Source organism: Mastacembelus armatus, chromosome 14, assembly GCF_900324485.2.
Source record: "Mastacembelus armatus chromosome 14, fMasArm1.2, whole genome shotgun sequence".
Taxonomy (NCBI): domain Eukaryota; kingdom Metazoa; phylum Chordata; class Actinopteri; order Synbranchiformes; family Mastacembelidae; genus Mastacembelus; species Mastacembelus armatus.
The window spans coordinates 8420120-8445080 of NC_046646.1; the positions used below are offsets into that span (position 1 = coordinate 8420120).

At 38.6% G+C, this 24961-nt stretch overlaps 1 protein-coding gene across 1 annotated transcript in view; it reads left to right on the plus strand.

Annotated features, from left to right (window-relative positions):
• The window catches only part of pcdh1a (protocadherin 1a), a 69849-nt gene that overhangs the window by 33436 nt on the left and 11452 nt on the right, over positions 1-24961 (plus strand). Inside the window, exon 3 of the mRNA XM_026328801.1 lies at positions 18679-18898. Coding sequence (XP_026184586.1) covers positions 18679-18898 — 220 coding nt within the window. The remainder of the gene's footprint in view (positions 1-18678; positions 18899-24961) is intronic.

A 24961-nucleotide genomic window follows, 5' to 3' on the forward strand; every position in this document is an offset into this window, starting at 1 on the left:
CATAGATACCACACCAGTGTACAGATAACAGCATGGTGTAGTTTGTATTGGAATAAGGTAAATATTGGGCTTTAAATTGCTTATCTTTTTGAGGGAGGTTTAAACCACTATAGTGTTTGTGATAACACAGTGAAGTGATAACAGATGGAGACTGGGGGGAACGGCATGTTTATTCATTTGATGTTGAAAGCATCACAACTGATGGTTTGTCAATAGTATTGGGGAAGATATACTAAGACTAATACTTCCTTTGTGGTTGAGCTTCATTACAGGAAAGTTAGAGAATCGTGTTTACTAATTTATGGAAAGACTACAGCTGGGATCTCTAAAATCAAGCTCAAATCAATATCCCGCTGAAGCACTGTACAATGAAATGGAGATCATATGCATGGTTGCATTGTAAGGATACAGGCCTTTCATGGTAATTACAAAGCACTTTATGCTAAATATATACTAATGAATGGCCATTTTATTAGACCATGACCAATAAGCCACCTGCTGTCTTCATTCACTGAGGATTCATTGATATTAAAGTATGTAAGGCAAAAAAAAAAAAAAACATTGATATTTGTGGTTAGAAATAACATTGATTTCAGCAGAATATGGAGATCTTATGAAATAAAGAGGGTGTTGGTCAGGGCTTCCAGACTGTAAACCTCCTCAGCAGTGTCATTTTATTGTAGAGATGGCTTTCAAACATGACATTATACAAGCTTACAAAAAGCAAAGGTAATATTTAAGTGAATCTATTTTGGCAGCATGTTCTGTAACCACCCAAACAGACTTCATAGGGAATAAAGAAAGTGGGGAAGCTCGAGGGGGAAGCAGCCAGCAAGGAATCATGGGCTGTCAGAACCATGTCTGTCTAAGCTTCAGGAATCCAGGAAGCTAATGCTGTTTGATGTATTAACCATGATGGAGGGGGCAGTGCCTGTGTGTTCATGCGCAGTCCTGTAAGGATTTGGGTACATTGTGTATGTGGGTGTGTGTATGGGCGCTCATTGACAGAGTAGAAGAGGAAGGAGAATTGATGTTGTTTGATGTATTAATCATGCATATGTGAGATTGAGAAGAGCTATGATGGGTTGCTTGGGCATGGATTCTATCTTCAATCAAGGCTCATTTGGGTCCCTTTGTGTAAATGCTTAACATTGTTTAGCAGAAAATAAGCTGTCTGCTTATGAAACAGTTTATTTGTGTGTGTGTGTGTGTGTGAGGCATTTGAGACAGAGAGGCGGAGCGATAGGGGGGCAGCAAGAGTGGTTCTCAGATTTTTCATCTTGTCCTTACATGAAGCATATTAGAAGCATTGTTTTCCATGAACCCATTTTTGATGTGGTATTTATCAAACAGGTTTTAGTTGCCAATATGAACAGGAAATGTGTTTTCAAATAGCAGCTCTGTATATGACTTAATCAATAATTCAGAGGAAAAAGGTATGACACTGATCTATATGCTATCATGATTTATCAGCTTCATGTCCACCCATGTGATATTTCATAGATTCCAGCTGTGGACAAACTCAGAGATGCATCCATTAAGACAGCCCATTTTAAAACCACACAGTTAATTAGTTGTGCTTATTTTGTGCTCATTCAACCATTCATATTCAGGTACAAGCCAGTGTTCTGAAAGTTATTAAGGCCCAGAAAATGATTTGCTTTTTTCCAATCCATTTTGCCCACCTTAGCTATTGAAATCTTGTCCAAGAGGCACTCCTACTGTCTAAAATTTAATCCATGTTGCCTTTGGATTACAAATGTATTTCATTTGACACTTTAATTCACTGCAGAGTTCTAGTTCTGTTGCCAGGCAACTCTGTTAAGGTGCTCACAAAGGATCATTATAGATTTCTTGGTTGCAACTTTTAACTCGCACTTTAAAAAGATATTCTACCATTCTGTATCCAGATAAGGTTCTTGTTTGCTGTATTTTACTCTGATTCCAGTGTCTCTATCCTTCATGCATTCCATTTAATATAGAGGAATATATTTTTTATTCAAATAAATATAGCTCCTTGCAAAATCTTTTCTGCCAGTAAATTTGCCAACTTTCAGCCCATGCTTCTCTGCAGCACAATGAATGAATCCAGTTGAGTGGCTCTTCTTATGCATCTATCAGACATATGTTACTAACAGGAGATGACAGCATGGCCCACAGTATTTAAATGGTTCATGGTGCTTGTACTCTGATGGTTACGATATGACATGATGAGCCATAAATATGTCAGTTATGAGTCAAATGAGCTTTGAAAGGATATGGCAATGGAATATTCATACTAGATATTCTACTTTGGGGTGCTAAAGCTCATTGTGGAGCACTCCACCAGAATTTCATCAGTAGATTAATCAAATCTGTCATCGATATCATTCCATATCTGTATCAACAATGTCTAGTGTATTACCCCAACAGCATTACCCAAGCTGCAGAGCAATAGTGCCAGACACAAATATGCTCATATTTTTCAATATTTTAAAACTTTAGTCAAGGCAGTAAATAGTGATACACATGTATTTATAAATGTGTAAAGGTTTTGGTAATATGTGCTGCAGATATATGGATCTATGTACTTTGAAAATTTGTCAACAATTATGTATTTCCATTGTGGTAGCTCAGTACAGCATGTTCTGGCTTCATCAGCAGGGAATTTGGTTGGTTTTTGTTTTGTTTTTTTCTGAATGGAAGTTTTAAGTCATCTTTTATGTGAAGCCTGCGAGAAAATCATTGCTCAGTTGCAGAAAGGCGAGAACAGGGTAGTGATGCAAAAGGAGAAGCTACTGGAGGTATGACCTAAGAATGAGAAATATAGTAGGATTACATGTGTATGTTTGGCAAATGGGCGATGAGACAGAGGGCAGGGATTTGATACTTGTGTGTGAGTTTGTTTGCACTGTGATTGAGATGCAGTAGGTGGATTACAGGGCTCTTCTCACAAAAACAGGCTAACTCCTAACGGCCTCAACACACAGAGCAGCTCACTCAAACAAAGTAATCTCTTCATCTGATGATTTTTGATATGTTGTTTTTCTGCCTCGTTTCTCTGCGCCAGGCTTTTCTGAATCCCCGGGTCTGCAGAAAGATCAATGTTGAGAACACATCCTGCTTCGGCTGTGACTGGGCGTTTGTAGCCAGAGATGAAAAAGGTCACTATGAATCTAATTAAGTATGATTTTTCACTTTTTTGATAAAATGGAGGAGCGTGAGAGTTCCCCATCCAGTTGCGTGGAGAAGATTACTTTGGATGCAAGAATGAGATGCAGAGACACTTCTGAAATGGATCTGCTCTTGGAATGCATCGCCAATCGGGACATCTTGGATGCAGAATAACAAATTAAGACAAGCGCGACCATGAGAGATCCTATTAATAGCAATGCATACATGTGCATGCCCACACACACACACAGGAACACAGTACTAAACACTTCCATGCACATATTAGAGGATGCCTGGAAAAAAAAAAAATTAAGTATGGTTGAAGGCTTTTTTGTCGCTCTCCCCAATCCAATTATGCTCCAGTTCAAACAAATGGAAGTATATGCATGCTTCTCAGCCAGATGCCGCAGCAATAGAGATATTAACTCTGAAGATGGGAAGTTTGAGAGGCAATAAGGTACCCAGCAGGGAGTGGATATTGAGGATTAATTTCTCTCATGTCTGATTCTTTACTTCCCCCATCAGCCCATCTTCTTCTCTGTCTATCTTTCCCTTCTGGTGTTATTAACTCCTGAAATGTCTTTCAGAGAGGCAGTTTGAAAGATGCTTATTTTATGTTATAGGAAATGAAGAAAGGAGATAAATAAAAGAAAGCTAACTGACACTCTGATTCAAGTATACAATTTAAGAAATATCAGAACATTAAATGGGTATTTGATGTAAACCTGGTTCAACTGAGGTTGCATTCTTTGCTGACTTAAGTACACTGACAAAGTGTATAGTGGTCCACAGACAGCTATTAAGGTGTGGTGACTGTGCAACTTCTGCTCTGGGCTTAAAAACAGTAAATATTGATTGGTTTCACAGAACTTGAAGCAACTGCTTGCAAGCTAAAACAACTACACAATGTATTATAAACTGCAAATATTAGCCATAATGCATGTCAGACAAGGCTGTGGATTGATGCCAGTGAAGCCCTGCCTTTAGGTAAAAAATGATTTCAGTAGCACAACATCAACAACACTCTAGATTAGTGTGTTTCTGTAACTTTCTCCTTTCCATCAGCATGTTGGGAAGTCAGCCCAATGACTTCATTCCTTTTCATGTTGTTCTGTTAAAGCATTGCCTTTAAATTCTGTTTACCTTTAATTCAGTTTTGGTTAGTACCACGGTGATTGGAGAATGAATTGGAAACTTGCCCTTGGCACATTATTTAGATAAAAAAAAAAAAATCGCTTCAAGTGACCATTAGGCAGCTCTGAAACCATAGGCCACATACTGATATTGCAGTTTGCAAAGCTGCCATAGCGTCTGCTCAGCAACATTACAGAGCATGACCAGATGTGATCTGACAAACTTTGGGACCAGTTTCCGACATTTATGTGAAATTTGATTTCTCTAACTTTTGCCATAGAAAATCCTACTTAAAGCTTTGAGTACAGATCCTGGCTCACATTAACAGTGTTGTATCATCTGGGTCTGAGCAAAAGATTTTTACTTGCAGTGCAGTAAGAGAGGACTGATACAGATAAATGACAGCTTACAATTTATCAGCTGTTCCCATTAAAAGCATAGTACTCTACTGTGTGCAGGATTGTCTGTATCTCATCAAAGAAGCTTGACTAAAGAGAGGAGTGATATTCTTGCACAACCGCAGAGTGCAAATATATGCCACCTGAAATATCCTGCTGAGGTCAGAAATGTCAGTTTTCAAATTTCTGGAAATATTAAAATCACTGTCGCTACTTTTTCATGTGCAGTGATGTGAATTCATAGCAGCGGTGGGAGACGATAGGCCTCATGCAAGAACATTCACTTATTCTTCCTCCACATTTCTCTTACTTTTATATGCAAGGCCCTTTTCTATGTGTTTTTTTAAGTCAACTTCACCAAGTTCTGTTAGCAGGGAAAACCTAATAGAAATTGTTCATTTCATAACCAATGAACAACACCTGTTCATGAGGAGGAGGAAATTCATGAGATTTGATCATTAGCATAATCACTGTCTCTACAATTACCAGACAACTCTGCCTGTTCCAATTGTGGGAAAGTTTCATTCAACAAAATGTCATGGAAGTATAAAATAATAATAATAATAATATTAGTAATAATTTAACAGCTTTCTGTTTGTTGTCAGAAGTTATCAAATTAAAACATAATAAAATTTAACGATCAGTAATCATATTAGATGAGCCAAAGAAATAGAAAATGGTGACAGTACATCTGTCAACGACATGTGATTAGGACAGCAGTGTACTGTGAAAGAAATAAAGGTCAGGCTACATGAAGTTTGATGCTACAAAATAGCCAAGCTGTACATCACTAATATAGGAGGCGGTCAAAGGGACAACTATCAGATACATTAGAGATATATTAGAGAATAGTACAGTGGTACAGTCTACAGTGGGTGATGTGACACTGTTGGGTAAAGACCCAGAGGCAGCCACAGAGTGAAAACTTTTCTACTGTCCTTCCTACTAAACTCCTGAAAACTAGAAGCTGCTATACACAATATGGTAATAAAACCAATTCTTAGAAAACTGGTAGGTCATGATGATGGCATGGTGAAAAGAAAATTAATTTTGCACTATGTGTGCTTTGTGTTATGTTTAACCTCAAAATTTGTTTAGATGAAGTAACCATAATTCGCAATCATAATCAGTGTTTTGTTTTGCACAGTTTAAATAGTCTGTCTGATTGTGGCTTGTACATCAGGTCTAGACCATTTCACTGAATAAAAATTCAAAGCACAATAACACTGATGAATGTCAGGGATTCTCTTAAATCTTTTGCATTTGCCACCTCAACATCACATACCGTGTACTCCGCACTATTGTTTCTGTTGTGAAAGTCTGAAGTGTAGATGAAGGTTATGTTGCATATAATATACCATATAAAATTAAATAAATAGGAGACTGTTGCCTGAAATATTCAATAGTTAGGGTGTCACTGCAGCCAAAGATTAGCCTTTTTTAGTAAATAGTACAGGGTTGTAATCATCTGTCTCCTTCCTAGAGCTTTTTCTGCTTCTCATTTACCCTGCACTATGCTGGCCTGACTCCAAGGTACAATGTAGTCACTCTAATTTGTAGCAGTTCTCTTCTAAAGGCAACTGTTGTTGCGATTGCTGGAAATTATTTAGGCTGCAAGTATACATCAGCCTCTGAGGGAGTGTTAATGTCTGGGTCTACGGAGCAGCTATAATGAACTATGAGTTTTATAGAGCTTAGTCACTCAAAGAGAATGAATGAGTGAATCAACCTGAATGTCAGTCCTTTTCATTTGGGAAAAAAAGAGTACATTCATCTACATATTCTCAATATCATGTATATTATGTCACAGTCCCAAAATATTAAAATGCAACAATAGCTCAAATAGCTCAACAACTAACTATTCACAACCTTATGGGAAATGGATGCTGAATAAAAAGTTGTGTAATGTTTAAAACCCAATGTGAATGTGATAACACATTATGATGTATGCAGGGGTAAAAAGCTCTCTCTTAAAAGTGGGAAAAAAAAAAGATCTTGATTTCTAGCAGACTGGCCCAGAGTAGCATCCATAAAGCTATTCAACATAAAAAATATCTGTCATAATAATATCAATGTTTTTGTTTTTTTCTCTAGAAATTTTGCTGTCTTTCTATTTTCAGTTATTTATCTGGGCATCTTCATAACCTTTACAACATCACTCTTCATTGGTAAAATCTTCTCAGTCTTGGCAAGCTGTCGTCCTCGCTTTCTCTTGTTTTGTGTGTCTGTGCTTATGCAGCTCCTTTCTCTCGTTATGTTCTCTCATTTCTTCTTTTTTCTGTATATAATGTGTCCTCCGCTCCTCTTGTCTATGTACTTCCTGTGTCCCCTGTTACAGTCTCTTCTCTTCTCTCCATAGTGTCAAGCAGCAGTTTGTATGCAAAACCCCAACTGTACTGCGTTGAGTCTATAAGATTTCTTTTGGCCCTGTGAGCTAACATTAGCATATTTAGTCCCCACAGTTTAAGACAATGAGCATGTCGGCAGAAAGACATCACCATCTAAACCCTAAACCAATGAAAATTTTAATCCTGTGCCCTTTCCAATTAAGTTTTACCACTGATCCCAAAGCTCATCCATTCCCCTCAAATCTCTCTTGATGCCAAAGAATATTACATTTGTGTTTCTCTATGCCATCATCTTATTTCATTATGTCAGAGAAATACCAATTAACCAAAGCATATTATGTATTGTTAATCACTTCTAACTTACTATGGATATTAACTTCACACCCACACAAACGCAGGAAAGTATTTTCTTTATTGATGAGTATGAATCGATCAGTAGTGAAAACAACTGAAGTACAAACAAAATAATATATGTTTATTAGATAATGACTGAACACCGTGTTAAAATAACACTGTCCCCAACGCATTAACTACGCAATGAATGATGTATTTTATATATATGTATGTACTTTATAACTTCATTACACACCTAACTGTGGATCAGTCACAGCAGCCAGAGTCCCATTTTTTATTTTTTATTTTTTGCATTTATGCTTTTGAGTTTTGTGGTTTGTGGCCTTTGCTGAGTGTTGCCGTTCAAATAGCCCAGAACATCTGCACATGTGGTCTGTGTAGGCAGAGGCGCAAATGTAATTTCTGATAAGAGTTCAACAATTTGTGCTGCGTAGACACATCTCTTCACTGCCTGTGTCAGAACAAATGAACTCATGGCATGCCCCAAAATTGGCAAATGGGTGCAGGCAGTGGGAACACTCATGTTCGTGCTCAAGTATCCATCTTTCACAAGAAGCTTTGTGCAGAGTGGAGAAGATTACTTTTTGGACTTTGATTTATTTTTGACATTACACTTTTGACATTTACACTTTCATCAGACACTAAATGAGCCTAATTTAGTTGAAACCAGTTCAGTAAAGGTTTTTGTGTGGTAGCGGCGGCACAGGGGCAGGATCATTGCTGGATGAAGCCTCGCAGTTGACAGCAGTGAACCGACCAGAATCAGTTTCATACACTCTTGAAATGTGCTTTATAGTGAGAAGCGTACTTGTTATGGGAAAAAAGAAACATCCATAGCTCATTGTGGGACAGAGGGGCTGACGGAGAGCTTTTTGTCGAGGGGTGATACATTCACACCAGCACTCCCACATCCTGTCAGATGGAATGCCGTGAACACTCAGATTTGTCATTAGATGTGGCAGCTATATTCACACATGGTGGGTCCTGCTGCAGTAATGCTTGGTTTTACTGTGACAACGTTATGGTATTTCAAGGCCAGCGTTCTCATTGAAATGAAATTTCTGTGCAGCAAAAAAAAAAAAAAAGAGTCCACAATAGGTGGCTCGCACAGACAGTGAAAAATGCGAATTCAGTCTTGCCTATCAAGACCATTGAGGTCCATGTGATTGTTTTTTAATGCATCCACTCCAGCTGTTTTTTCTCTCCATTTACAGTATGTGAACAAAGGGACTCCTGGTCTTTATCCACCCCTCACCCCTACCCCTCCCCTGTCTGATCACTTTATCCTCCACCCAAACCCATTCTGACTCCTCTGCACTGTTTCCCCCTCCCCGCCTCTCGCTTATGTTCTTCCCTCCCCCTCTCCAGCGTGTCCCCTAGTTTTCTGGTAGCTGTGTCTCTTTGATAATCCAAGACTCTTTGAAGACTCCAATTCCATGCTGCTTGCCTTGGAGCTATTGCACCTACGAAAACAACTGTGTGTGTGGGGGTATGTGTGCGTGTGTGTGCGTGCATGTGTGCGTGCGTTTGCATGTGTGTGCGTGCAGAGACAGAGAGCAAGAGAAAAGAGAGAGAGCAGTAGATGAGATGAGAATGGAGGACATAATGGTGGAATGGAAAATAAAAACAGTTCCATATGCATTTCCTTTGCAACTGCTTTAGTCTTTATAGGTTTATGCTTGCTGCATACACTGAGAGGTGCACTTCTTCATTGTCATATTTGTTGGTGCAGCTCATTTTTTCTGTGCCTTCAGAGGCAGCAGCTCATTGATTCCTGCATACCCGCCCAAAATGCCAGAGCCAGGATGTACTCGCAAACACTGTAACTAAATGGAAATTCTAGGTCTCACACTCAGGGAACTCTCACAGGCTATCAAAATTGCACATTTTATAACTAATCCTTACACTTAGGATAACAGAAGATGCACATACTGTAGTTTTTCTATACACCTGCTTCACAAAAATTTGCATTTTACATTGCAACAAAAAATATTGCCTCTGCTTGTCAGACACTGCGGAGAGGTGATCAAAGAAAATTAGTTGGCTATACTTAAAATGCCACAGTGATCAAAATTAATCATTACTAAATCATTTTTCTTCTCTACACTTCCCCTCTACCTTGTATCACTGTCTCCTCCTCTTACCTTGCAGTAGGTCTGGCTGCTCTCTGTGACTCTGTGTCTCTATTCTTATAGTCTCAATATTTTGTCCCTCTTCTTCCATCTTAGTCACTGCCCTGCTCTTTTTGTCTCTGTCATTTTGCCTCTCTTTGGCAGAGGAGCTTGCCATTGGGATTTAGAAGAAATTGAATTGAATTATGAAGGAATTTCTCTGCAGTACGATTGGCATCATTTCCTCCACACAATAGAACATCATTCTCATATCTCTCAGTGTGGGGGAATGAAAATAGGCCGTGCACCATTCTTTCTCTCATCCTTTTAAATTGAATTTTTCATATCACAGGGGCACTGAGACATCAGCCGTTTCCTTTAACATGGGCAGAAAACCCATTTCATAATATCTGAGAGACACATCACTATGATTCAATAGGAAAAGTCTGACTTCCAGCTCCAGTACACATACGATATACCTCAACTCTGGATTGATAAACAGGGCCACATAGGTTTCGTGCAGCTTTAAAAGTTGAGGGCATTCCGGTAGAGTATGCGAGAACTGTCTGACTTCACAACTGGTTAAACGCACTCCATAATGGAGCGCCCTGATAGCTGAGTGGTTACGCCGGCACACTGGATACACAAGCACAGGGCGCACGCAACATCAACAATTCGATTCGGACCGCTGACATTTCTTGCAGAGCTCCTCCCCTGTCTATCTTCATTTTCTTTAAGCCTTTCTGCAACCCTCCAAAAAAATAAAGGCAAAAGTCCAAAAAATTGTATCCATTTTAAACTAAATTAAATGTAGCTTGTGTTCAAATCACCATAGATTCTCTCTACCTTTCTCTGTGTGAAGTATATAGACCACATCCTTTCCCTTCTGAAGCCTCCCACTTTACCAGTTTTCTTTTACTACCAGAAAAGATACTGCACCAACTCTCTTTGAAGCTTTATTTTCCTCTGGCAAATTGGAGCCAAGTTCCTGTACAACATAGCAATGATTGTGTTTTGCTGATTATTATCCCCATTCATGTGTCATCTTTACAGTTATGAAAGTCTTGCTTCTCTGTTGTTTAATGTGCTTTGCTCTGCCAACAGAAATTCTGAATATTCAGCATCTTTCACTGACCACAGTGACTCAGCTTAAACAATACCTCTGTGTAATAAAATATTTAAGCAAAAACATTTGGCAACAAACTAAGTGTGACAAATACATTGTTACCCATTGTAAATGGAAATCGACAAGAAATTTTACTTAACTAAATGCAATGCTGGGGTACCCTGTGCTCTGTTGCTGATTTCTTCAGCTTCTGGAAAAATAACATTTTCTCCACATTAACAATGAAATTTTGAGTGCCAAAATTAGATTAGTTTTATGAGTAGCATATCGTCTGTTTTTACTGCTCACTACCAATCATGTTGTTATCTGTCACTGAATGAAACTGGCTGACCATATTTATTAAAAGTGGTTATTATTATGATTAATTCATAAAAATGATGCAATGTTTGACTTTGATCCAACCAGGCCGTAGCATTAATGGAGATTCTATTTGAGTGGCATAAATGGGGTACCAACTACTTTGGCTTAAAATTCTGAAGTTAATGCTCCAAAGATTATATGATATTAAAAGATATACTGTTATTAAAATGAATATCAAGATAGGACATTTGTGTAGAAGAACCACCAGACCACTATTCTACTATAATAAAATTCAATATATATGTATCATATTTATTATAGCAATTTTATTATTAAGTTCATAGTCTACACTATTTGTTGATTCTTCTGTCTGCTTCCACTATATGTATAATCAACCACTATGCTGCTGCTCCCTTCAGAAATACACTCAAAACAAAAATACACTCAAACTCACACCATAAATTGCTACTATAGATACTATAACAACTATATGCTTGGTTGTGACAAACTGTACAAAGCTTGCATTACATTAGCTGACTAACGAGTTCTTGCTCTCCGGTACCACTGCAGTAGCATAGTGTCAAGTGACAAGGTGGACCATTTAGTGATTTATGATACAGTTTATTACATATAGCTAACACTGTTTGCAGAGGATGTATTTACTTTGTTATATCTTTTTATTTTTATTTTATTTTTATTAAGAAATTAGGTTTATTAACTTATTAACTGCAAAGTGTACTACTGGAAAGTGTGTGTTGTGTTTATTTTCAAAGTCACAGTGACTTGAGCAAGCCCACCGAGGGGCCGTCTAACCTCCGGCTGCTGAGAGGTGGCTGGTTGTTTAAAACAACTAATAGATGTTTGGAAAATGCTTCTTTTAACCTTTGCTAGGTGGCAGGAGGGGTAATTTACGAACAGTACCATGACAACACAAGGCAGAGAAGCTGGAATAACAACAGAAGCGAGGCAGGGAGAGTGTCATTCAAGGGGGCACTATAGCTGTGAAACACCACATCCTGTCCCATTTCCACTTTATCAGGCAATATGTAAAATCTCAGAATGCAGCTGTCAGCTTGACCACCAAATGTTAATATGCACACAAAAAGCTGTTTTTAGTAGTAGAGTATATCTGCATTCACATATTAATGGCTCAATTTTCTTTGCAATGAAGTTATATCGCCAGGGCCAAATATATTAAATCATAGCAGAATTCAAATTTATTGTAGTTTATTGAATGTTGCATGTTGGATTTTATTTCTAAAATAAATGTTTACGTTTATTTCAGTTAGATTGCATTTGTTTTACATAATAAAATAAATGTCACAGCCTGTTCTTCAGGCATAAACATAATTTTGGTAGTAGACAAATAAAAGAAGTTTTTATTCTGATGTTTTTGGGAACAGCACAGTAACATTTAACCCAAACAATCTCTATCACATCAGCTACTGACTCCTTAGAAAAGCTGTGTTTTTTATTTATTTATTAGCACAGAGTTTACTACTGTGCCTAATTTCCCTTCATGGTTGCAAAGAGAATGACTTCAGTAAAGGCCAATACTACCAACTGACATGGATTATAGAATTGGCAAAAATCACGCATTAATTTTTATTCTGTGGATCTGGCATTATTGCTGTAATTGGAATACAACTATTTTGTTGTGTGTATGATCACATCAGATGTTTGGGCATTATAGAATAAAAGCAGAAAGGTGAACTAAACAGCAATGCAGAGCTTTGTGTGATTTCAGAGAGATTTGTGTGACTTCACTAAATCGAGTGACCTGAGTTCTTGACCTGCTCAGAACAGTCAGGCAGCAAGTAACACAGTCTTGGCACCAAGATTGCAATACACCACTGGACTGGCATCACACACTTTGTGTTAAAGAAATAACTTCAGTGTGCAGCTAAGCAGCAACAATGCTAATTGTACAATGAGCAGTCAAAACACAAATGCAAACTTGACATCATGAGGCAGAGATTCAAACAATGAACCAGGTCACCTGTGTCCCTGTTGGAAGTCTGCACAAAAAGTGGCAGAAGAAATAGAAAAGCTTTTCCATCTGCATAAGTACCAGCAGCCCTGTGCTCTAGCAATCAGTGAGGCTTGGCTGGGTGACAGGGCACCTGATGGCAGAGTGGTGTCAGGTAGCTCCAAGGCATTTTTGATGGGCTGAAAACTCAGTTCTATGGGAAAGCACAACAGCAGTGTGGTCTGCTGTACTATCAGGAATCAGTGGTGCAAATCAGCAATGGCAATAGAGACACTCCACAGTCACCAAAATGCTATCCTCGTTGCATAGACACAGCCATTTGCCCTAGGATTCCCTTTTCATTCTTTCCTTCAAGCTGCAGGCAAATACATTATTTTTTAAATCCAATCTTTAGGACAGACCAGGCAGACTGTTCTTCAGAAGTGATTATATATACCCATCAACAATAACCCATCTGCGTCAGTCACTATAGGGACAACATATTCGCATTTTCCTGGGCAAACACAAAAGAGCAAGCCATGGGCAAAAAGAATAATGGCAAAATATCCTCTTACTCTTCATACAAGAGCAATATTTGGTCCCAGTGCAGAAGTCCTCCATCACACCAGCACATGAATGAAATATCTATCTATCTATCTATCTATCTATCTATCTATCTATCTATCTATCTATCTATCTATCTATCTATCTATCTATCTATCTATCTATCTATCTATCTATCTATCTATCTATCCGTCTATCTGTCTATCTATCTATCTATCTATCTATCTATCTGTCTATCTACACATACACATGCACACACACACATATATAACATATATATATATATGGGCACGCTGAGACGTACAAATGAATATTGATCAAACTAGATTTGATATATACATACATGAATGAATATTGTTAAAATCTAGTTTGATCAATATTCATTTGTATGTCTCAGTGTGCCACAAATCTGATAACTCACTTTCTGTTCTATCATTCAGACTATTTAATTAAATATAAGCATACTCATAGCAATAAAGCCAATACCTATATTTTATGTACCTTATTGTCACTTTTTTTAAAATAATGACCTGTTATTTTTTTGACAAAAATATTTTTTTACCTAAGTCAGCTCTTCATGATGCTGGCCACATCTGGTAAAACTGCCTACATCCTTAACTGGACAGATCATGCAATTGTAACCCTGTAGTATAATGGCCTGTGTCTTAGTGTCTGTGACTTAGGCTGTTTTATAAGCTTTTCAAGAGGGTGGCCACTTAAAAAAGAAAGAAATTCCAGCTAGGTAGTGAAGTCATTGCCATAATACAGGACTCATTCCCTGTTGTTGTGCTCCACCAACATTTTTGTAGCTTATACTTCCCCCATGGTCTGTCACAGTAGTAGAAAAAAAAAAGTGCACTGAAGTCTTCCAGAAGTAATGTGGCCCAAGTCAGGTTCAAAATTGTATAAGTCACAAACGCAGGTTGTTAAATTGGCTTAAGTCATCTAATCATAATCATAATAATCCTCTTATGTTATATAATTGACTGGCAGCATTATGTGTATGTCAAAAGTCATCTGTTGATATAACCATTTTGTGTGAAATGTTTAATAAATGTATATTTAATTCATTCTTTTCTTTTTTTTTTTGAAAAACTTGAAAATATGACTAAGGCCATTATTTTAAGAAGGTGATGTTATGTTGTCTTGAGGAAATCAACTGAAGCATGAGGGTGTGAAAAGGTTTAATGCTAATGAAGTCAAATATTTTTTATACGCATTTTTTTATATTACACCAATGACTGTGTTAATTAAGCATACCCTCAATTTACATAACAACCTTTTTAGGCTAGAGTGTGTTTTTTATTTTGTCATCTAAAAATCTAAATCCCCCTCACCCCCATCCCACCCTAGTCTGCCATTGGATGACATTATTTAGGCTATTACATGTTGCGCTGTCCAGGAAGGAATCATAATCAGCATACTGTATTGCTTTCTTTGTGTGAAGTATACTTTTTTTTAAGTTACAAAAGCTTTTATTGTATAAAAAATTAAACACTTAGAAAAAGATTTAATGGTGGGGTTGCAGACATTTTTCTTCTGAAGTGTAAGAAATGAGCTGAACCGGTATCAAGGCTATTGTGCACAAGCCTCTCATATAAATGTGGTTCATAACAAGCAGCTGATTTGTTCATTCAGCGTTGACAAGTTCAGCTACTAACCCAGGATTTTAAAATACCACTATTATGTACCAGTGAGGGTGCAGACAGGAAATGAGGGCACAGATTGTTATTTGGTGTAGGTGTAGAGTGTGTTGGTTTTTTTTTAGGTGCATTATGTTTAAGGCAGCACAGCAATGCAATCTCAGCCCTAAGAGATAGGGTAATTGGGGTGTTGATAAGTGGACATTGCAACTGTTTTCATTTTATTTTATTTGTGTAAACGTAATGCGGTGAAAGATAGCTGGTCTTCCATTGTATAAAGTGGAAATTTTGCTAATTTACTGTATATAACATTGTACTTGACAGGTTTTCATTTTTTGCTTACCTTGTCTTAGCATGCATATAGTAATGATTTGAAGAAATAACCATTATTATCCAACTGCCTGTTTCTCTTTCTGGCTTTCTTCCATATGAGTATATCAATGGAAATATTCAGCTGTAACCATGTGAGATTTGAAATTGTTCTGAGGCAGTGGGTTGTATGTAATATTTCTGGCAGTGCAACAGAAAAAATGGCCTCCAAAGAGCTATGGGAGTTCTAGGTAGGCAGTGGATGATTTTTGTTTATTACAATGTTAAAATGTTTCTTGGTCCCCTTGTAAAGACAGAATCCTGCTGTATCTTTCCATCTACGTTGGGATTGTAATATAAGCCTCATCAACAAGGCCATTTTAGCCCACAGTAAATGGGGTTATGAATTCAGATGTCATCGTAAATGTCTCCTCTTTCATTCTTAGCCCTGTAGCTTCTTACTCTTACCACAATGCCCAAACAATCTTGCTCTCCCGCCTCCAGTCTCTCAGAATCTAATCCTTCTGCTTGTCCCCTCCAGCCAAAGCGCTGTGCGTGTCTGCCTGACCAACTCCCCGTTCCTGCTCAGCCTCCCCTTCCATCCTTCCGTCTTGCCGCATCTCTGCAGCCCCCAAGGCCTGGCAAAGGATTTGTGCTCAGACTAAAAGGAGAATCTATTTCCCATCTCTGCAGCCCTAGCTAGTTATCATACCCAGGAAACATGCTGACTCTCTGGAGTGATGCCTTGAGGAGAGGTTTAAGCAAGAATCCATATTTAAACAACTAAGTGCCTCCTTACCTTTAAACAGTCATGGAGCCTCTGAGACCTCCAATCATATTGTAAGAATACACCATAGAAATATATATTTCGTCTGTTCCATCTACATGAATCAAAGTTTATTGCGGTGTCAGAGACACAATGGTGGAATAAGTAGTTAGTGTCTACTGTGATGGAGGATTTCAGTATTGACTGGCTGTTAAGTATGGTCTGTTCTCACACTTTGTACTGTAGTATTTTTAGAAATGAAATTAATATGTGATTTAAAGTTTCCTTAAGTACTGTTTAACATACGGTTATTATTTTCAGCTGTCTATATGCACCGATCAAAGAGCATGTTTAATGGAAAGAAAACAAATGTCATATTTCTATACCGCAGGACCTCCCATTGCCCTCATTTTCACAGCAAGCATAAACATTACTATCACAAACACACCGAAGACTGTTGTTTTGATGTTCCAAGGAGCTTTCATTTATGCTTGAAGTTTTAGCCTAAGTGTCACTAAATGTTACATGTACTGTATCTGAGAAGCCCAAAACAGCTTTCTTACTGCTTCCTGTGTATGATTTATTGATGTAGTGATGTAGAACTACTGCTGGTAGAAAAATCAACGATGCAGCCCAGATCTCAAGTAATCATTATTTAAACGAAAGACCAAGAGATGCATCTGTGCAGTGAGAAAAATGTGGCTGAGATGATGGGGAGATGAACATGTTTCTGGAAACATTTTGAAGCCTGCTAACAGAATTAAGAACACAGTGTTGATTGTGCTTACTGAGGCTCTAAAAGCACTTCTGAATATCTGTTTTTTGTGTACTAAAAGGCTGATGCTTTGAATGATTTCTGGCATGGATTTGTTTGCCAGAAAAGTGGTTGAATGGTAGAAAGCACAGAGCTGTGGTATTGATCTGGGCTGACTCGTGCAGCAGAGGCAGGTCTGTTCTGCTGTATCAGTGCATTCCTGTGTTTTACGAGACATGCTCATATGTGGAGGTGGGGGGACGTTTGCGATTTCATGCGCGCTACAAGGAGTCATCTTTCTGTTGTGGATCGGTGCTAAGTAGCCATTAGTAAACTGATCTTTGGAAGAGGAAATTTAATGGTCTTCTAACTGTATTTACAAGCCATTGCATTTGATATAGAGTGTGAGCTTGAATGATTTATTATAATGCCGTTGTGCTCCACTTCATGCTATCAAATTCAAGATTTCATCAGTGTTTTTATTCGTTCGTTCATTTACTCTTTCATCAGATCTCATCAGCATAAAACAATGAAAGCAGATCTAATTATATATTCCAATGCTGGCAAAATAGTGTCTGACTCAAAGTGTGTTTCCAATGTTGTGTTTTGTTAGTTTTATTTAGCTCTTCTAGGGTTTCCTTTTTTGTTAAATTGCACAAATATTGTCTAGCTTTCCACATGGTTGAACATCAAAAGCCATGGAAAAGGGAAATATTAAAATATGGAGATGGGGAGTAGCTCACTGGGGCTACTGATTAGTGTACCAATCATTGTCATCAGAATTCATTTGACAGTGGCAGATTTGGAAAATGAAACTTTTGTCTGGCTAATAATGATAATAACCATAATAATAGTGCTTTTCACATTCTCCATGTCTATGATACCTGTTTATAATGTTTGCTTTCATGTCCATACAAAAGTAAAGACATTGTCCATGTCTCCATGCATAGAAATCTTTATATTCTGTATACTGTATCTACATGCAGAGTCTGCTTCTATTGTTATTGTTCAATACATAACTACCATCTGGTACTTGCGATAACATGGAAAATGAATATATAATATATATAGACACAATTACAGTCTGTACCCTGGATATACAGTATACCTGCTATTTTATTATCTTAGATAAGTGGACAACACACTAATGTTCTTGCTGTAGAAATATAGGATTTGTTGGCAGTTAAATGCAAGTTTTTGACTTTGACTTTGACCAATATTACATCCTCTTATTTATTATTTTCATTATACATTGCATAATAAATAGATCTGAATCACTCCTGACGTACAGTGGGCAGCATCCTATATAGAATATTTAAACACAAGCTCCATGGCAGGTTTTTTTTTTTTTTTGGTCTAGATATAGAGATTTTTCATAATGTATATACATGTATGTATTTCTGGTCTCATTTTATTCTGTTTCTGCTAGTGCTAATTTGCACATTCGTGTTATTGAAGTTCAGGACCTCACTCGGTTCATATATTTCTACCTTATATAATCTTCAGAATAATAAAGGTGCAAAAGACTATTTAATATTTAAGGGTGTTTAATATTTAATGCTATTTTCAGACTTTTGAAGAGTGAACTTTATGAGGTCAGCAAAATTCAGACAGTAGTCTTAAATGGTGTCTGTAACTGTGACCATTCCATCTTAAAAAGAAAAAAAAAGAAAGGACCAAAGAAAAGTATGGTTGAAAAATACTTTCCTTGTTCTGAAGGAATTAATTTCTTGTCTCTGTGTTTTTCAGCATCCCCATCGGCGAGTGACCTTCTCCACCACCAACCCTGTGCAGGACCTGCAGGATGCCTCTCAGCACAGTTACTATGACAGCGGTTTGGAGGAATCTGAGACTCCCAGCAGTAAGTCATCGTCTGGTCCTCGCATCGGACCCCTGACCCTGCCAGAGGACCACTATGAGAGAACCACTCCAGATGGCAGCATTGGAGAGAACGAACACCCTGAAAATGGTGTGATGATAATCCTTTCTCTTCTGTCATGGTCTCTATGAATATGTATTTAAATGTAAATGGATTTATTAGGCTGTCTTTGAGTGTGTGTGTGTGTGTGTGCGCGCGTATCTGTGAGTGTGTGTTGTTGGCAAGGGAGACATTTGTGTAAGATCTGTTTGTGCTCTGCAACCATTTTAGAGTGGAAATGTTGTGGCACCCATGCCATTTACTTGCTGTTTGTCGATGACTGTGTGAAGTGTTATTGGTTTATAAGCAGATTTGTGCTTGTGTAGGTGTTTGCGTGGGCATGTGCGTAGGTGTGTGCATGTGTTTGTGTATGGTGTCAGGGCCAAGAGTTAGCAGTGTCTCCATCCTCCTCATCAGCAGGTCCTCCGTCAGACATCCTTAATGACCCTCTCTCACAAGTGTGCTAATTAAAAGGCCCAACTAATGGAGCATTTGCCCTCTAAATAAATCTGAACCATGACATCTGTGCAGACAACACTATGTTTACTCTAAGCATTTCCTTGCTTCCAGCTGAACCTGAGTTACACTGCAGCTTAGGTGTGCAGGAGCCATAATTTCTAGGCACAGCAATCAATCCACTGACTGAGCATTGATGGTCTCAGCATAGGCCTATCCTAGAAAAAAAGTCATAGCCAAAGCTGTAACTGCCATTCTGAGAACTGTGCATCATAATAACAATTTTGCTGCCTTAAGCTGGCAAACTGAATACATTACCTGTCTTGTAACTCACTTTGATTAATAATTCACATGGTACATTTCCAGTTTTTCTAATATTTTGCATTGCACCACTCTGGATTAGACACTTTTATGCTGATGTTTTGAAACATCTTGTAACATCTTTTTTCTATATTTGTATATTATTAGTGGGTAGCATTAACTTATTGTTTTCTTTCAAAAGCATGCACAGATCTGCATTTCGTGCACAGGGTATGGATTTTAAGGGTAACTAATAAGGGTTTCACTTCCCTATACAAAATGGGCCAGGCATCAGAAAGCACCTTATAGAACCAGTGCTCATCATTGACAGTGTGAGGAAAAATGACATCCCTAATGCAGCCGCGGCTTTTCTAAGTGTATAGAAAAAAGCAATTTAAATCTCAAACACTCCCAGTTCCAAAAAACTGCAGGATCAAAGGCTAAAATGTGTCAGTCTCATACCAAAACAGCACATTATTAGTATAGTATCTTTGAGTAGCATTGCATAGTAGCATTGTGATGCATTGCCTAGACAATCATGTTTGATATTATTAGCTATCTTATTCATTCAAGTGTATGTATGTATTCAAGTGTGTTTATTTGTTTATGTCAATTAGTGACACCATATTTCAAGGATAGCAGGGGGTGGTGGGTGTGTAGCAAAGGATAAGTCCTGACAATATCGCAGTTCCCTCTGGCCCTATAGAGGCCAGGATTGCTTGACATCCCATTTAATAAATAGTTTTAATCTCTCTATATACAGACTATCTGTTGATAGCCAAAGAACCAACAGCTGACAGTGTTTCCATTTGCTCCCTGCATTTAGTATGTGTAATATAAACATCTTTGTTTCCTTTTTTTTTTTTTTTTTGTTGTTGCTATAACAGTTTATTGTGTTTTCCCATCTGCAAAACACAGGTGTTTGTCAGGCAGGGCACTCTTTGTTGTCAGCAGCAGGAGAACAAGATTGTGTGTGGAGATGGAGCAGTTAAAGAATGAAAAGATGGCACAAGATGGGGGAGATGTTAGATTGTGACAGAGAGCGGGGACTAGTGTCTGACAACGAAGCAAAGCCCATAGGATGAGCATATAGGACAGAGAGATGTGAAGATGAACTGCTAACTGAGGATAGACCTAATTAAAATGTAATTCCCACTGCAGGGAGATAACAGGGAGCTCACGTAAAATCAAGGATCAGATGGAAAAATCAAACAAGACAGAGGAGTTCCTCCCCACCTCCACCTGAATAGTGACGTGAAGTCTTTTTTTTTTTTTTTTTAAAGCATTTGAGTGGCAGAGTGACAGGTTGTACTGGTACGGAGCTTTATTCATTGTGCTAGAGATGACTGACAGGCAAAAAATGGGGAGGTGAGCATGATGTGTCATTCCATTTAAGTTGGATAAAACAAATATATGAACCCCAGACTGTCAGCCTTTGCATCACGGGTACCGGGAAATATCGACATGGATATGTGTTTTGTTATACAACATGAACTTTGACAGTGGCTGATCTACGTGTCAGTGGCCTACAGTGGAGAGGGATGTGGTTCGTGATGAGTTTTAGTTTAACTGTTTGTTGAAGTTACGGTGTCAGTCAGTCCATTAATTTTTTAGAACGGTATATAGACAGCTGCTTAAGTCCGGACACAGTGTGCATCCCAGTGTAGATGCATTCTACTGTGTGTGATCATTTTAATTAGCGGATTTTATTCTATGTTTGCTGACTTTTGAACATTCATACAGACTGAAGTGATAAAGGTTTATTAAACTGGGTGGCAGAGAGGAAAGACATCGACATACTCCCTTATGGTGCTTGTTTTTGGAATTAAGAGTAGACTCAAAGTACAGTATTAAAATTTCTGATATATGACGTATGCTGTCTGATCTGCAGGAATTAATTTCTGGAGTTCCTTTTTCATATGCCTGAGCAGCTGCTCCCTCCTCCCACTTTTTTGTAATTCTTGTCTGCAGGCAGTGTTAGAGTGCTCTCCGTTTCAGTTTCCCCCTGCGTATTTCTCACTCTTATGTTCACTCATGTAGCATGCACATTTCTCAACTGTTTGTTAATCTCATCAGAAATGTTTATCTAACAAATGCACATTTGAGCACGTGTGCACCTGCATGCATGCATGGATTTCACATTGGTGGGTTTTGCAACACACCCCAAATCATTTTGATTACAGCGTTATTTTACTTTAATAGGCTCTCATCATAATCACTGAGCTCTGTAATTCTCTTTAAATTGATTGCTTCCGACAGCATGAAAACTGCTTATAGTGTATGTCTGGTTGCTGTCAAGATGCATGATTTGTCCTGCACAGTGAAATCAGAGGAAGCTCAAGGACTGGCCTGTCCCATCTGTCTGTCCACTGTATCGCAGACACTGCTTTTGAGCAATGGTCAAACCTAAGTGATTTACATTATTTACCACCACTGATGGGTTCAAAGCGAGAGTGCATTGCTTCGAATGTGGGGTTGGATTCAGAGATGTGTATGAATCTGAGCCAAAAGGAAAGAAAACATCAATTATTTTTCATACCAAAGAAAACTAATGATAGCTGTTAAAAAAAAAAAAAAACTCATCCCTAGGGTCGTGCTGCCCTAGAACCCTGGGTGAGAATTATCTGGGACTAGTGATAAATTTGACCAGCAGTCCCATAATGTCCGGACCAACCCAGACAATAATCACTCTTCTGTGGTTCAGTGGTTAGGCATCTTGGCCGTGATATGAGGGCTAGCACTAACAGGACGCAGGTGGATAGAAACCAGGTATCAGCGTGCACACACACACATACGCACACAACAACTCAACTGACCACAGAGGAATTTAGAGTGGCCGGCTGCCCAGTGTGAGGTCTCCCTGTGTCTTCCTCTGTGCAGACTCACTGCCATATGGGCTATTGAGAAGGGTGAGATAAAATGGAATAAATGGCATTTGCATGATAATGAGGTTCTTTAGTAATGCTGTCTGATTTTCCTCCCTTAGATCTGTCAGATGATGCATGTAGCATTGTATATTTGTTCTTTTTGAACTCCTGTCAGAGGGATTTTCCTCTACTTTTAATGCTTGCTGTATCAGTATCATACAGGGTGCCAACATATTAGCCCTTACTGGTTTAATATCATGAGTTCCTTGTGAGAAACATTTTAAACAAAGAAAAATGTGAATGAAGATGTTGTGCAGACAGAAAGCCAGAGCATTGGCCTAATGGAGCTTGTTTGTCCTATGAGTGCCAGTTTGGGCCCCTGCCCAGGTGCCAATATAGTGTGCTGATGCTGGGGGGTGGGTCTCCTCAAGCAGATGTCCTTGTGCCTTGTCAGAGTCCCTGCCTGTTAGTACTATTGAGCAGAGTGGACTATGCCAGCTTGTATCAGCACTGTGGCCTATGCCAGCCACTGCTGAAAGTGCTGCCACCCAAGAAGGGACAGGTCATGAGACTGGCAGTGGAGGCTTCTGTGGAAAAATGTCCTTACAAGTGGTCCCCTGAGGCAAGTTGTCATGAGTAATACTACTATAATCCTGAGCTTGTTCTAGCACACGCATTATGCTCTGCTCAGATCAGCCACTGATGTTTGTTACCCCCACCCCAAATGTTTGTAATTTTATTTCAGAGCAAATAGGTCACTGGAAGAGCCTAACTGGAGCAGAATTAAACTCTCTAACCTGAATTAAGCTTTGACACCATTGACAATGGTTTCCTATAGCAATAACTTCATGGGACAGTGCAGCTGAATTCAAAATGGAACTGATGATGTGTCAGCTCATCGCAGTTTTGAATGTGTCTCAATTTCTCTTCGGCCAGTTTGAATCTGAAAATGTGCTTTCGCTTGTGTGGTCACTAACACTGTGACCTACACAGTCATCCCTCATCCCACTGTATAGCCCCACACATTACAGTGTTTGTCAAATGACTTCAGACAGGCTAGAACTTTGAACAGGGCTGTGTGAGAGAAAATACATGGTTTCACATCTCAGACCATTAACTGCAGCAAAGTTTGGAATTGGCTTATTGTCTTTTAGAGTGAACTGACTTATTACTGTGTGGCAAAGATTGCAGCCACATGTGAAATCTAGATGGAACCAGAATAGAAGCCCCATTATCACAATAAATCTACCCCTACCTTCTGTAAAACATAAAAGTGATTTCTCTCTAATTTCATCATTGTGTCCAGCTGGCAGACTTTGGTAACATGTAATACTGATAACAGCATGTTTTTCTCAGAATCTGAATTTAATTGAGTTCGAGAACTTAGTAGTAGTAGTAGTAGTAGTAGTAGTAGTAGTAGTATTTTTAATTCAAATTTTTATTTTTTTTATTCGTTTTTTTTTATTAACTAGTCTTTGTATTTAGTAATTGGCTAGCATGATGTATAAAAAAAGAGAAAATAATAATAATCACAACATATATATCACAAAAAATAAATAATTGCCAAAATAATAAAAAGAGAAATGCAAAAAAATTATAAGCATTTTTAGGGTGGATTTCCAGTCCTCTTCATTTAAACTGAGGTCTACAGAAGCTACTCAGCTCTTATCCACATCCATATAACGTGGATCAAAACCCAGATGAGTGTTCCGAATTATGAGCAGAAAGAACAGTACATGCATATAAGCACACATTAGGTTCCATAAATAGGGCTTTTAACACCATGCTGCCACAGAAAATGTCTGGTTTTAGCACTAAGCTTGTAAAATGAATGAGTGAGCCAGTGTGCCTAAGCCAGTATCCCTAAGCTTTAGATGTACTCATCTATTACTCTTACAAAACTGGATGGCTCTCTACACTTTGGCAAAAATTGGACAGCACACTGCCTGCTCTTGCCATGCTAGTGAGTCTGGGCAATGGCATGCTGAAGCAGCAGGTTTGGAGGTGGTTATGTGTGTGGAAACGTGGGCTTGGCAATTCAAGTTTATAAAGAGACATGGAGTAAATTTTCTTAATTAGGCTGGTGCTGCTCGTGGCAGTAAGAGATGCTCCTTGTAGCCCAGTGTCCACTGGCATGTACATGGGAACCTGAGTTAAAACTTCTATGGATAATTATGAATTCAGAAATAGAAAGCGGTGGAGGAGAGCCGTTGCTCTCAGTGGGTCTTACCCAGTCTCACCCCAGACATGATTCGTAGAACAGGTAGAGCACTGTGCATAGGGGAGCGGATGCTGGCTATAGGCCAGATCCACTTCAACCTCAGTTGGTCGTGCAGCTCAATCCAGCGTCAGAGAAAGGCTCCCGGGGGTCATCTCTCCATCATAGTGACGATGGGGACCACAAGCCGCTGAACCTCCCCCTAACTAGTGTTTTGCCCTTCTATGATGGATGGTACTTGAGGGACTAGAATTGTACTGTATGGGTCTGACA